At 36.8% G+C, this 15202-nt stretch overlaps 2 protein-coding genes across 2 annotated transcripts; both read left to right on the plus strand.

Annotated features, from left to right (window-relative positions):
• The first annotated feature begins 651 nt into the window (after positions 1-651).
• LOC106823671 (olfactory receptor 7G1-like) lies at positions 652-1605 on the plus strand. Its single transcript, XM_014829489.2, has one exon. The coding sequence runs from the start codon at positions 652-654 to the stop codon at positions 1603-1605; it is 954 nt and encodes a 317-aa protein (XP_014684975.1).
• A 9901-nt stretch (positions 1606-11506) lies between these two features.
• LOC106823679 (olfactory receptor 7G2-like) lies at positions 11507-12445 on the plus strand. Its single transcript, XM_014829496.3, has one exon. The coding sequence runs from the start codon at positions 11507-11509 to the stop codon at positions 12443-12445; it is 939 nt and encodes a 312-aa protein (XP_014684982.1).
• Positions 12446-15202: the final 2757 nt, after the last annotated feature.

Raw genomic sequence — 15202 nt, forward strand, 5'->3', positions numbered from 1 at the left:
TCTGTACTGCACAGAGGCATCAATAGAGTTTAGTCAAGTTAGTCAATTCAGCAGTCAGATGATCTGATCTCAGACATAGTCGTTGCCATGAACTACCCATAGACATCCTGTCCATTATGTAACCTCACCTTACCTAAGTTATGGGCATAGAGTGATTGCATGATCTAACTTGTCTGTAATTTAACAAGCCCTTCAGATGATTCTGAGGCATGCTTAGATGTTTTGGGGAACATATTCTACAAGAGACATTAGGTAACTTCATTCTCATCCTTCCATTTGTTTGAGGCAAGAACATTTCTGAAGGAAACACCATGTCTTATTCTTTGTTTCAGTCTCAGAGTGAGAGATGATGATGATGGAGGGATAAATTAGCAGTGTGGGAGATTTGAATATTCTCTTGGGTTCACATTATACAGAATTTTTTTATTTTAAGCACTGGTTCTCAAACTTTAGCATATGTCAAATTCACATCAAGAGCTTGATAAAACTGAGATTTTTGGTCCTCATCCGACTTCTTCAGCAGTAACTCTGGAGTAGTACCATCATTATTGATTTCTAACAAGTTCCCAGTTGATGCTTCTGCAGATTATCTAAGGATTTTTAATTTTATTTTCTTGTCACCCCATCTTTTCCACCTGATTCATCAGCAACATGCAACCTAGAAATCACACAGATGTTTCAGAATTCCTTCTCCTGGTATTGACAGATGATCCGGAACTGCAGCCTCTCTTCTTCTTTCTATTCCTATGCATGTACCTGGTCACCATCGTGGGAAACCTACTCATCATCCTGACTGTCATCTCTGACTCTCACCTGCACACCCCTATGTACTTCTTTCTCTTCAATATGTCCTTTACTGACATCTATTTAAGTACAACCACGATACCCAAAATGCTGATCAACATACAAGCAGAGAGTCAGAGCATCACTTATACAGGGTGCATTACACAAATTTACTTTGTCCTGTTTTTTGCTAGTTTGGAAAATTTTCTTCTTGCAATTATGGCCTACGACCGCTATGTGGCCATTTGCCACCCACTGAGGTACACAGTCATCATGAACACCAACTTCTGTGGACTGCTGATTCTAGTCTCCCTTTTCATTAGTATTGTGGATACACTCCTCCACAGTCTGATGGTGTTACAGCTGACATTCTGCGCAGACTTGGAAATCCCCCTCTTCTTCTGTGAAGTTGTTCAGCTCATCAAGCTTGCGTGTTCTGATACCCTCATCAACAACATCCTGATATATTTTGCAAGCAGTGTATTTGGTGGTATTCCTGTGTGTGGAATCATTTTCTCTTATATTCGAATAGTCTCCTCTGTTTTAAGAATGCCATCAGTGGGTGGAAAGTATAAAGTATTTTCCGTCTGTGGTTCACATCTCTCAGTTGTATTCCTATTCTATGGGACAGGTTTGGGAGTGTATATTAGTTCTGCTCTAATTAATTCTTCCAGGAACACTGCAGTGGCTTCAGTGATCTACACTGTTGTCCCTCAAATGCTGAACCCCTTCATATATAGCCTGAGGAACAGGGATATGAAAGTAGCTTTGAGAAAACTCATTGATAAGATACTAATGGTTTTTCAGGAGTGTATTCTCTAATTTCCACATTTTTGAATATTTTCCATTTGTCCTTCTCTTATTGATTCCTACCATTGCAATATTGTAGTCAAGAAAGACACTTTGTATGATTTCAACTTTTAAAAACTTTTTTGAGACTTATTTTCTGGCCTAACATATGATCTATCCTGGAGAATGTTCCATGTGCAATGCAGAAGCATCTTCTGCTGTTGATAAATGGAGTGTTTATATATGTCTGTTAGGTTTTGTTTGTTTATACCATTTTTCAATTTCTATGACTGTTTTTGATCAATCCAGAGGTACTGTCTACTATTGAGGGTTTTGTGCTGAAGTCTCTAAGTAGTACTGTTGAAATATGTATTTCACACTTCCTTTCTGTCATGTTTGCTTCATGCAGTTTTAGGTTCTGTTGTTTAAGTATATATGTTGATAATCATTATATCATCTTGATTATCAGCCCTTTTCTGTCTACTTCTATCTATTGTCTATCCATCTATCTATCTATCTATCTATCTATCTATCTATCTATCTATCTATCTATCTTTCTACCTATCCTTTCTGCCTACTTAAGTTTTGACTTAATCAATTTTTTCTGACAATTGGTTCTTTTTTGGTAACTATTTGACTGGAATATATTTTCTTTCATTTCATTTATAATCCTTTTGTGTCTATGGACCTATAATGAGTGTCTTGTAAACATTCTATATTCACATAATGTTTCTTTTATTTTTCTTCCAATCTCTGCCTTTTGACTGGAGAGTTTTATCCTCTTACCTTTAAAGTATTTACTCATAAGGAGATATTTAATTGTTCCATTCAAAACTTTATTTTCTGTATGTCTAATACCTTCTTTTTGTTGTACTTCATTTCCTCAATTACTGCCTTATATTTTTTGGTTGATTTTTTGTTCTCAATATTTTGCAATTTTCTCTTAATGTCTTTTTAGAATATGTTAAGATAATTTTCTTTCTGGTTACCATGGACATTAAATTTAACAATTTACTTTGAATTCATACCACTTTTACTTCAACAGCATGCAAAATTTCTGTTCTTATACAGCTCTGTCCTTTCTTCTTCTTGTTGTTACTGTCACAAATTAAATGTTTATACACTGTACCCAGTGACAAAGATTTTAAAATTTTTACAATTACTTTTTTAAATCTAGTAGGAAATAGAAAAGTGGAGCTATAAACCAAAAATTAAATACAGGCTCTTTTATTTTCCTACACATTTACCTTTACCAGAAATCTTTATTTTTTCACGAAGCATTGAATTACTGTTTAGTGTCTTTTCACTTCAACCTGAAGGAATCCATTAGGTATTTTCATAGAGCAGGCTTTGAGGTAACGAACTCCTTCATCTTTGTTTATCTGGTCATGTTTTATTTCTCCCTAATTTTTGGAAGGGGTTTTTTGTCAGATGTAAAATTCTTAGGTGAAAATTTTTTCTCTCAGAGTTTCGAATATCTCATGCCACTATCCTATGGTCTTCATGGTTTGATGAGAAATTGGTTGTTAATCTTATTAAGAATCTCTTGTATATGATGTGCTGATTCTAAATTTCTAGTACATGATGAGTTCCTTTCAAGGTTTTCTTTTTCCCTTTGGCTTTGTCAGTTTAATAATATGTTTCAGCATTAATATCTTTCAGTTATCCTCCTTGGAGTTCATTGAGCTTCCTAATTTTGTAGGTTCATGTCTTTCATCATATTTAGGAAGTTTTTGACCAGTATTAGTTCAAACACTCCTTCCATCTCTTTCTCTTTTTATTCTCCTTCTGGAACTCCAATAATGCCTTTTTTTCCATGTGGTGGAGTCCCATAGGTTCCTTAGAGCAAACTTACTTTTCTTCATTCTTTTTTTTTTCTACTCCTTAGACTCAATACTATAATGTGTTAGCTTTGTACATATGAATTTTCCCCACAGGTTTCTTTTAAAAAGTAGTTGAACATGTTAGTAGTCTATTCATTTAGTGACTTTCCAAAAATATATTCGCAGAGACTGTAATCCTTGTTGTATGTGGTCACTGAAATTATGTTCTTTGGCTTTGTTCAGCTAATTCTTTGATAAATTTCCTTGAGCGGCATAAGTGATACAAACAATAAAAGAAACAACATACATCTCTCAGTCTTTACAGATTGGATCTGTGGTACAGTACTCTTTCAACACTTACCCAGGTTTGCACTTAACTTAGAAATCAGTATGAAAGTTTAGAATCTTCTCTGGTATTTCCTTAGTATATGTCTTGCTATGGGCATGCATGTGGCTTTCTAAATTCTCCCATATATTTGGCTGGTTTTAAATGTCCTAATCCCCTGAAGAAAATTTCCACTGTTTTTGCTGTAGGTCTGAGCTGGTCTATTTTATGTTTTTACTTTAATCTTTTACCATAGACATATATCAGCTGTTAGTTTGGTTTGTGTTCTTTTCAAAAAATGCCCACTGCTTTTCCAGCTTGAATTCTCAGGCAAAAGAGAGATGAGTGCTTTGTGCCAATTCCTCAGGTAGCTTCCAGACAGGTTAGAGCAGAAATACAGAATGATTTGAGAAGGAAGTTCTACTCTGAGTTCTCTGAATCAATGGACATCTCATACTGAGAACACAGGATGTGACCATATTAAGACTAAGACTACTGCCATGCTAGAGAAGGAGTGGGGTAACGGCAAGTAGAATGCCACAAAACTTTTCTACCAGTTTGAAGTTGCTATTTTCTTGATTGGCACTCACTTGGTTGCTGTATTTTGACTCTTTTCAGGAGTTCTGACAAAGTTAGTTCTGACAGTTACTGCTTGTTTTTCAATGTTTCTTGAGAGGAGAAGACTTTAAGCTGCCCCATGTGCTATTTTGTCACTTCGCTGGCAAAACGCCACAGACTTTTTTTAGGCACAGTCTTTTTATTTAGTATAGGGAATATATTAGACCCTGCTGAATATAATTTGTAGAATGAGAATTCAATGAACCATTAATAGAGTTAGTCTTTGGAATATTCTTTATAGGGTATATTTGCTGTATTATCTCTTGCATTTTATAAGATGTATAGCCATATTAAACTATATTTTTGAAGATAAGTATCTTCAGTCTTCCTCATACTGTTGTTATAAAGGGTACCTTTGAATGTACCTTAGGAAAAAAGACTAGAATCCAATTACAGAAGGAAATTTTGTCCATGTGTTAAAGGTACTTGAAATAGATGTGAATAGAAATAGCTGAATGGAAGAGAATTGCATACTTTGGCCCCAGGGTGAGGGAATTTTTTAGTTCTTCTTTTCTGTGCTTTAAAGGGTTTTCACTGTCCTGGGATCAGAATGATAGCAAAAGAGTTTGACTAATGAAGATCTTTGGATATTGAAGCCCCAAGGGCCACAGAGACTTCCAAGTATCCACCTCTGGCCACCCGACTCAATAGCCCTGCTCAGGTCACTAGTCAGTGCATTTGAGCCTCTTCCCAGGGACCATCACTTTTGTACAACAGCCCAGCCTTCACTCTACGTTTCCATTTTCCATGAGAACAGGGCTCATTTCTCTCCTTCAATATCAAACGGAGAACCAGATGTCTTTCTTTACGTTTGGGTCAAAGATCATCTGAAGTTCCCTAGTCTGTTTTTCAAATAGAGACAGGTGTTTGTATACCATTCCATCTTGGGATGAGTGGGAACATGCTGAAGATAACTCGATCTTATTCATCGATGAAGATTTTGCCTAACTATCTATCATCTGACGTGTTTTCTTGTACCTTTGCAACAATAATCATCAATCAGATAATCTTCTACTATGACAGTAAAATTCTAGGATCTTTTTCCTTTCTCAGGAGAAATCTGCCCTTGCACAATTTTGTGGAGTTTTCTAGAATTCTCTAAAGTATTCCTTAATTTCCTGGCAGGGAATGAAGGTGGATGTTCATCTCATGTTTATTGTTCTGTGTATGATTCTTCACAGTCGTTCGTAGTGATGATGATTGGTTGACCCTGTTGCCTTTCTAGGAGGCAGAGGAAATGGATAAAAAGAAGCCCATAGGCTATATCCATTGTATAAATATATCTTTAGTAACCGATGAAATCTTTTAAAAGACAGAATAACACAGAATATCAGGACAAGTACTCATGTATCTGTTTCCAGAGTTAATAAATTTTGACATTTGCTGTTATATTTCTCCTCTTTAAGTAATAAAATATTTTGTATAGAGACAACATTCTTTTTTATTTTCCTCTATTCTTGTCCTTCCATTCCCAGATGAGATGACAGTCTTGAATTTTTTGAGTTCCTTGGCATTGTTTTAAACTACTCTTACACACACATACCTTTGTGTTCGTGCATGTGCATATGTGTCACAATGAAAATGCTCATTCCAGGGCCAGCCTGGTGGTGTAGTGGTTAAGTTTACACACTCTGCTTCCGTGGCCAGGGATTTGCAGTTTCTGATCCCAAGTATGGATCTACTTAGTGCTTATCAAGCCAAGCTGTGGCAGGAGTTCCACATATAAAGTAGAGATAGATGGGTATGGATTTCAGCTCGGGGCCAATCTTCCTTAGCAAAAAGAGGAGGACTGGTGGCAGATGTTAGCTCAGGGCTGATCTTCCTCAAAAAAAAAAGAAAATGCCTATTCCTTCAAGAAAAAATGAATTGTGATGTTGTAATACAGGGGAATATAGCAAAAGAGTAGAGGCTAATGAACCAGAATGAAATGTACCAGTGCTTCCTCCTTCCCTCTGCTTCTGTACATGAGCAAGATTTACAATGGGAGTGTCAGTACATGAATCCTTTCTGAAACTTGCAGTTACCATACCAAGATCATTCTTTTTTTCTCTCTTTCATCTTATCTCACCACTCACTTTCCTTCCTATAATGAACCTGTCACTTTGTCAAATCATGGTTATGCCAAAAACAAATCACTATAGGTGATATTGAGAAGGGCCCATATGTCAAGCACTATGCTTTGTGTTTTTCTCCATGTATTTCTCATCCTTGACGTATCCCCTATAAGTTTTCATGATGGTTCCCTTCACACGTGTGGAAACAGAGGATTCTCACATAGCTGTGAAAATTTCCCTGTTCCTTAAGCACATGCCAGAGGCTGGAATAAGTTCAGGTGTATCTGAGTCCAAATTTGCACCAAATGATCAATTCCACTATAGTTCTTTTTACAACTCCACGTTTGGCTCAGATTTTATGATTCAGGAAGCAGAGTTTTTATATTGCCATTTATCTTTAAACATTAAGATCCCAATGATCAGGTTGTTTGTTTTTTTATTGTTGAGTTGTATGAGTTCTTTTTCTATTTTGGATATTAACCCCTTGTTGGATATACGATGTTGCAAATATTTTCTTCCAGTTTGTGGGTCTTTTCATTTCGTTCATGATTTCCTTTGCCCTGCAGAGACTTTTCAGCCTGATGTACTCCCATTTGTTATTTTTTTCTTTTGTTTCCCTTGCCTTAGTATAAACACAACTGAACCTTAAGTTGATTTTGTACCCTGAAACTTTGCTGTAGTTTTGGATTATTTCTAATAGTTTTCTGATGGATTCTTTAGGGTTTTACATATATAGAATCATGCCATCTGAAAACAGTGAGAGTTTCACTTGTTCCTTTTATATTTGGATTCCTTTATTCCTTTTTCTTGCCTAATTGCTCTGACCAAAGCCTCCAGTATTATTTGAATAGGAGTGGTAAGAGTGGGCACCCTTGTCTTGTTCATGTTCTCCAAGGGGTGACTTTCAATATTTCACTGTTGAATATGAGGCTGGCTGTGGGTTTGTTACATATGGCCTTTATTGTGTGGAGGTACTTTCCTTCTATACCCACTTTATTGAGTGATTTTTTTGAGAGATTTTACCATAAGTGGATGTTGGACCTTGTCAAATGTTCACTCTGCATTTATTTGGGCAGAGAATATGAACACACGCTTTTCCAAAGAGGATATACACATGGCCAACAAAAACATGAAAAGATAGTCAACATCACTAATTATTAGGGAAATTCAAATCAAAACTACAATGAAATATCATGTTACACTTGTCAGAATGGCTATTATTACCAAGACAAAAAATAACGGATGTTGGTGAGGATGTGGAGAAAAGGGGACATTCATATACTCCTGGTGCATGAATGCAAACTGGTGAAGCCACTATGGAAAACAGTATGGATATTACCTGAAAAATTAAAAATAGTACTACCATATGATCCAGCTATCCCACTGCTGGGTATTTATCCAAAATCTTGAAATCAACAATCCAAGCAGATTTATGCACCCTTTATTAATTCCAGCGTTATTCACAATAGTCAAGTCTTGGGAGCAACCCAAGCGCCCTTTTATGGAAGAATGGATAAAGAAGATGTGGTAAACATATACAATGGAGTACTACTCAGCCATAAGAAAAGAAAATTGCCCCATTTGCAACAACATGGAAGGATCTTGAGGTTGTGATGCTAAGCGAAATAAGCAAGAGAAAGAGAAATACTGTATGATTTCACTCATATGTGGAAGATAAACAGGAAAAAAGAGAACAGATTAGTGGTTACCAGAGGGGAAGGGGGCTGTACTGACATCTGTTTAAGCACAACCACAATCCCAAAGATGCTGCTGAACATAAAAGAGCACATATGTACAGTGAAGGATAAGTACTACTGGTGGTGTACATGATAAAGTCTATACAGAAATTGATAAATGATAATGTACACTCCAAATTTGCACAATGTTATAAACCATTATGATCTCAATAAAATAATTGGAAAAAAGATCCTAATGAGCTATTCTCCTTTAAAACATCACTAAAGAAATTTTCCAAATCATTGTTTTATAAGAATAATGGAAAATACATTGATAGGCTCTGGACTGAGCCAATTAAGTCTTCCCAGTTTGGAAGGATCCAATGTCAAAATTCTCTAGCGTCTCATCTTAACCCAGGAAATAGGAGTGTCCTGGAGTTTATGCTAGTGCATGTCTTCTGAAAATCCTCAAGAGGCAGTAATGAAGGCTGGCTGACCCATACTTTAGTGGGGTCCAACCAGAAAAAGAAAGGAAGAGGACCTGAACTTCTAAGACTGATTTTTTTAGTACACTCATGATTTCACTTACTTAATTAGTATTATATTTTAAAAACCACATTATTTCAATATAATTGACATGTAAAAAGCTGTGCATACTAATGTATATAGCTCATTGCGTTTGAGGATAAGTATACACCTGTGAAACCATCACAACCTTTAAGATTGTGGGCATATCCATAACCTCCCAAAGTTTCCTCTTATCCTGTTCATTATCATCATCATCATCATCATCATCATCATTATTGCTATTGTTATTTGTGATCAAAACACATAGCTTAAGACCTACCCTTTTAGCCAATTTTAAGCGTACACTACAGTATTGTTGCTGTAGGCACTATGCTTTCTAGTAGATTTCCAGAACTTATTTATCTTGCTTAACTGAAACTTTGTAACCTTTGGCCATCACTTCTCCATTTACCCCTCTTCCCTGTCCCAGGCAAACATCATTTTGACTCTGTGTTTGAGTTTGACTATATTCGATTCCACATACAAGAGAGATTATACAATATATGTCCTTCTGTATCTAGATTATTATACTTAGTATAAGGTCCTCTGGGTTCATCCATGTTGTCACAAATAGCAGGATTTACTTCTCTTTCTAAGGCTGAATAATATCTCATTGTATGTATACACCACATTTTCTCTATCTATTTATGTGCTGATGGATATTTAGATTGGTTCCATATCTTGACTGTTTGGAATAATGCTGCAGTAGACATGGGAGTACATATATTTATTTGAGATCCTGATTTTAATTCCTTGAATATATACTCAGAAGTGAGATTGCTGGTAGTTCTCTTTTCAATTTTTTGAGGTACTTGCATAGTGTTTTCCGTATTGGCTGCACCAATTTACATTCCCAACAACCGTGTCCTAGGCTTGCCTTTTCTTCACATCATCGCCAACACTCATCATCTTTCATTTTTTGGTTTTGTTTTCTTAATAATAGGCATCCTAACATGGGTGAGATGGTTTCATATTGTGGTTTTGATTTGCTTTTTTCTGATGATTAGTCATGTTGAACTTTTTCATATACTTGTTGGCCACTCGTATGCCTTCTTTGGAGAAATGTCTATTCAGCCCCTTTGCCCCCTTTTTAATTTGGTTACTATTTTGCTATTGACTTGCATGTTCCTTATATATTTTGGATATTAACTCCTTATCAGATGTGTGGCTTGCAAATATTTTTCCCATTTTTCAGGTCGTCTTCTCATTTTTTGTTTCCTTTTGCTATGCTGAAGCTTTTTAGTATGATGTAATCCTCCTTTATTATTTTTTCTCCTGTGGCTTGTGTTTTTGGTGTCATATTCAAAAAGTCATTGCCAAGGCCAATGTCAAGGAGCTGTTACCTTATGTTTTCTTCTAGGAGTTTTATGATTTCAGGTATTTTGTTTAAGTTTTGTGTCCATTCAAATTTTTTTGTGTGTGGTGTAAGATAGTCACATAATTTTATTCTTTTGGATGTGGAGATCCAGTTTCCTGACACCATTTATTGAAGAGACTATTCTTTCCCCATTGTGTACTCTTGGAGACCTTATCAAAGATTAGTTGGGCATTTATGCATGGGTTTATTTCTGGTCTCTTTATTCTGTTCCAGTGGCCTATGTGTCTGTGTTTATGCCAGTTCCACAGTGTTTTGATTACTATAGGTTTGTAGTATAATTCGATGTCATGGAGTGTGATGTCTCTAGCTTTGTTCTTCTTGCTCAATATAACTTTGATTGCTAGGGGTCTTATATGGTTCCATATGAATTTAGGCTTTTTTCCCCATTTCTTTATAAACTGGATTGAGAATGGTGTACAATGCATCAGAGTCAGGAAAGCAACCATCCTTAATTCCTGCCTCTGGGGTTTTGGTCTATAAGGATTTGCACTGCCTCAATGACAATAACACTGCTTGGCTAATGAGGAGCTTCAGAAACTGAGCCTCTAGGGATACAGAGATTGTAGTCTGCCTGTAAGCACTTCCTTCCACAATCCTTCCACAGAAAAGAAGCAGTGCACCTGAGCTTCCTCCCATAGATGCTCCATCTTTCTCGGGATCCCAGTGGCTCACTCAATCTCTTTGCATTTCCTGAGGAAAGATCTCCCAGATGCTGCATGCAGAGAACATATCAAACATCATTTTGCTCTTATGCTAACCCGGTAAATTAATATCCTTTAGTCAATGTTTGGAAATGGGGGCAGGTATTTTCCTACCGGTTCATTCAGGGGAAACCATGAAGAAAGTAAATACGTTAGATGATTAAGTCACCCAGATGTCTGTCATTTTATTCTCATGTTTTCTTGTATCTTTGCACCAAAATGCAAGAACTTTTTGTCCACTTAACTTGTAACTCAGTCTACTGTGGCCAGTACCACTTTCTTCCTGATCAGAAATCTGCCTCTTCTAAAACAGGATGACTGTCACAAAATTCTGTCACATCTACTTGCATTCCTGTGATGGTAGGGTGCAGAAGGCTTGGCAAATTTTGGCTTATTTTCCCATTCCTCCTCCTTAACATATCTTTGTACTATTTCTGTTGCATGGACCTGAGGTCTCAAGGGATCCAGACATAGTCTTCAAGCTGTCTCCCTAGTCTATATATTTCTCTTATAAAGTAACCATAATTTTAAATAATCAGGACAATATAGCTAATTTTAAAAAATGCTCACCCTTAACCATTTCCTGAATTAAGAAATGTTGGCATTCTGTTTTATCAGCTTCAAGTTTTTTAAAAAAGTAAAAATAAACTTACAGAAGACACTCCCTTGATGTTTCCTTACATTTGTCTCCTTCCTTTCAGAACAGTATTTGCCACTGGTGATGCTCCTGATGGTGGAGCACAGATTTGACTGTTTTGCTATCCTATCTTTTCCATCAGACTTGCCAACAACATGAAACCCACAAATGAAACAGATGTTATAGAATTTCATCTTATGGAAGTAACAAATGATCCCAAACTTAAGTCCCTCATGTTCATCTTGTTCCTGTCCATTTATCTGGTCACTGTCCTGGGAAACCTGCTCATCATCCTGGCTATCATCACTGACTCCAATCTGCACACCCCTATGTACTTCTTTCTCTCCAATCTGTCCTTTACTGACATCTGTTTAAGCACAACCACAATCCCAAAGATGCTGCTGAACATGAAAGAGCAGAATCAGAGCATCACTTATACAGGCTGCCTCACACAGGTCTACTTTGCCCTGGCTTTTCCTAATTTAGAAAATTTTCTCCTTGCAGTTATGGCCTATGACCGATATATAGCCATTTGCCACCCACTGAGGTACACAGTCATCATGAACCCCCGCTTCTGTGGCCTGCTGATTCTACTCTCACTGCTCATTAGCATTTTAAATGCCCTCATCCACAGTCTGATGGTGTTGCGTTTGTCCTTCTGTCCAGACCCAGAAATCCCCCTCTTTTTCTGTGAAATTGCTCAGGTCATCAAGATTGCCTGTTCTGATACCCTCATCAATAGCATCCTGATTTATCTTGCAGCTAGCATATATGGTTGTGTTCCTCCTTCTGGAATTATTTTCTCTTATACTCAAATTGCATCATCTATTTTGAGAGTGCCATCAGTAGGTGGAAAGTATAAAGCTTTTTCCACCTGTGGGTCTCACCTCTCAGCTGTGTCTTTATTCTATGGGACAGGTGTGGGGGTATATATTAGTTCTGTATTTACACACTCTTCCAGGAAGATGGCAGTAGCTTCGGTGATATACAATATGGTTACTCCCATGTTGAACCCCTTTATCTACAGCCTGAGGAACAGGGACATGAAAGGAGCCTTGAGAAAAATAATTGGTAGTGTACCTTCTTTTCAGTGACTTTCCCGTCTGCTTTGGGCTGATGTTTCTAGAATAGTCAAAGTGAAAAGAATATTGGGTGAGTGAGAATGCCTGATTTCCATCATCAACTTCTTCTAAAATGACCAGATAGCATAAGGACCAAGAGCATTTTAAATTGGAGTGGAAACCTACTTTGCACTTTATCTAGCTCTGTGATGTTTGTCAAGTGATTTCCAATCTCTAATCTCAGTTTCTGAGTCAGATTCCCTGAGGAGAAAATGAGTCAGAGGTTCTTCTAATAGAGATTTTTGGGCAAATGTTTGTAGAAGTGAAGTGGATGAACTGGGTAGGGCTGGGAAAGGATTTACCAAGGCTGTGGTGATCGTTCGAGATGACTTATGCCTGATTCTATTGTTAAGATCATGAGAATTGCAATTCAGTGTTAGAAAAGACGAGAACAAAAATGGATGGACCTTGAGGGCGTTATGCTAAAAGAAATAAGACAGACAGAGTTAAAAGTGCTGTGGAACAAGAGAGCTGATATTTCATGCTTCAATTCATTAACAACTGAGCCCAGTCACTGGGAAACTGTATCTGAGTGGGGTAACATCAACATCCACTAAACTTAATTCCAGTTTCTGTAGAATGGTGTAATTAGATTATCTTAGAGGTTTGATGTGATAGGAGATGAGTGAGCTATATCAATGAGGAGGTCTTTGTTTGTAATAAGGATAAGAAACCCTGACTCTAATATACTCAAATAATAAAGAGAGTTATGAGGTGACGGATGTGTTAACTAACTTCCTTGTGGTAATCAATGCACAATATACAAGTACATCAAATCACCACATTGAACAGCTGAAATTTGTAAAATTTTGTCAATTATACCTCAATAAATCGTGAAAAAAAAATAGAGTTGTCTTTCACCATAAGAAGTTCAGAGATAGGGAAAATACAGGACCTGGACAGTAAGGCTTCATTCATTCCTTCACATGGTGTCTTCAAACAAGGTCTGGTTCCACTCATGTTTCAGATGTTTGCAACAGATGGACCTGTCATATCCAGACATGATCTCTTGAAACAGAAAATTAACTGCCCTTTCCTGGGCCTATTGCTAATAGAGGATCTGGTGATTAATGTATCTTTCTATGGAATCAATCTCTTCACCTCATTACTAAGAGTAGAAAAATTAGCTTCTTCTGAATGTAATTCCTTGGATGGGGAAAATTATTACCAGGAGAGGCTTTGACTAACTCACCCTCTGGAACGTAATTGCTGTTAAGAAGCCATCCCCATAACCACTACAAACTTTCACGACGATGCCTGGCAGATAAAAATACTCAATGAAATTTAACCAGTGTCCATATACAGAAGTGTTCCATATCTTGCTGATGTCCATTAATCTAGTAACTTTTACTCACACATATTTTATTCACATTGACTTCAACATGAGATTTATTTAATATTTTTGTAATATTCATCAGAAGCATTTTCTGGTCTGAGTAACATAATCATGAGAATAATTATTGTCTAGAAATATCAAAGACTAGTAATATTTTTCTCACATTTTGCTAGCTGTGATTCCTCGCTACTGATTTATTTATAATAATGTATCTGAGTTTTTACTTTCTCCTTGGTCACCTCATCTTGCTGTATTTCTCATTCATCTCTGCTGGAGTCCAAACAGAGAAACATGGTTGGGTAAAATGAATTAAATCTTTGAATTATTAAAGGATTTCTTGTAGTCTTTGGGCTCTCCTGCAAAACTTTCTAATGTGTCTATGAAGAAAACAGTTTTTTTCTGTGGAGATGTACTTTACTTTTAGAAGGGAATATTGAGTGTAAAACAGCACAGGAGAAAATGAAAGCTGTCAGGATTAGCAGGAGAATCTTTCCCCAAAGCAGAAAAAAGCAGGGCCGTTAGTCAGAACCATTTCCGTCTGTTGGTGGATGAAAACGATGGAAGTATCACAGGACAATCAAGAAAGTGCCCAGGCTGCTTTCTGTTGTGTCCTCACGGAATGGAGAGATAGGCATTATACTCAGCACCACAATTTGAGGACAGCTCCCTGGCTGGTGTCACCATATCTTGCAGGGCAGAGAGTCCTGCATCGACTTCCATAGAACACTTGCAAAACTGAGTCAGCTGAGGCTTTTATATGACAGGAAGTTTCCTGGACCTCACACAAGAGCTATAGACTTTGAATCTCTGCAGAGACATCAAAGGATTCACACTTTAAAATATTTTATGGGATTCTGCTGTACTTTGAAGTTTGAAATGAGGATCTTTAATACTAGAAGCCTCTTGGAGAATGTGTTTAGAATCTGAAATATGAAGGCCTTTCAGAAATTTTTCTTGTTAAAATATATACAAAATAGTGTACAAATGTATCTATAGTTCTTAAAGAACAGTAACATAATGAAACATATTCTTCACCTGGGTGAAGAAATAAAACAATGCCATAATCAGAGAATCCACTTGAAGTGTGTCCCAGTCACATCACTCTCTCTTTCTCCAAGTAAGCACTACAGTGAAATCTCAATTTATAATTTCTTTGCTGTTCTTCTATGATATTGATTCCTATGAAATTGCCAATATTCAATCCTATTTCCCCTCTGAAATGGGCTCTATGAGTCAATGTCATTGTTTTATCATTGCATATGTATCTCTATCCAATTTATAATTTGCCTTCTTTTGCAAATGTTGAATGTATGCTTTTTATGTCTTGATAGTTTTTCCACCTTTGTGCTTTTGAGGTTCAAAATTGTTGTTGGTTTTAGCAGTAATTTATTTTC

The sequence above is a fragment of the Equus asinus genome, chromosome 20, assembly GCF_041296235.1.
Source record: "Equus asinus isolate D_3611 breed Donkey chromosome 20, EquAss-T2T_v2, whole genome shotgun sequence".
NCBI lineage: Eukaryota > Metazoa > Chordata > Mammalia > Perissodactyla > Equidae > Equus > Equus asinus.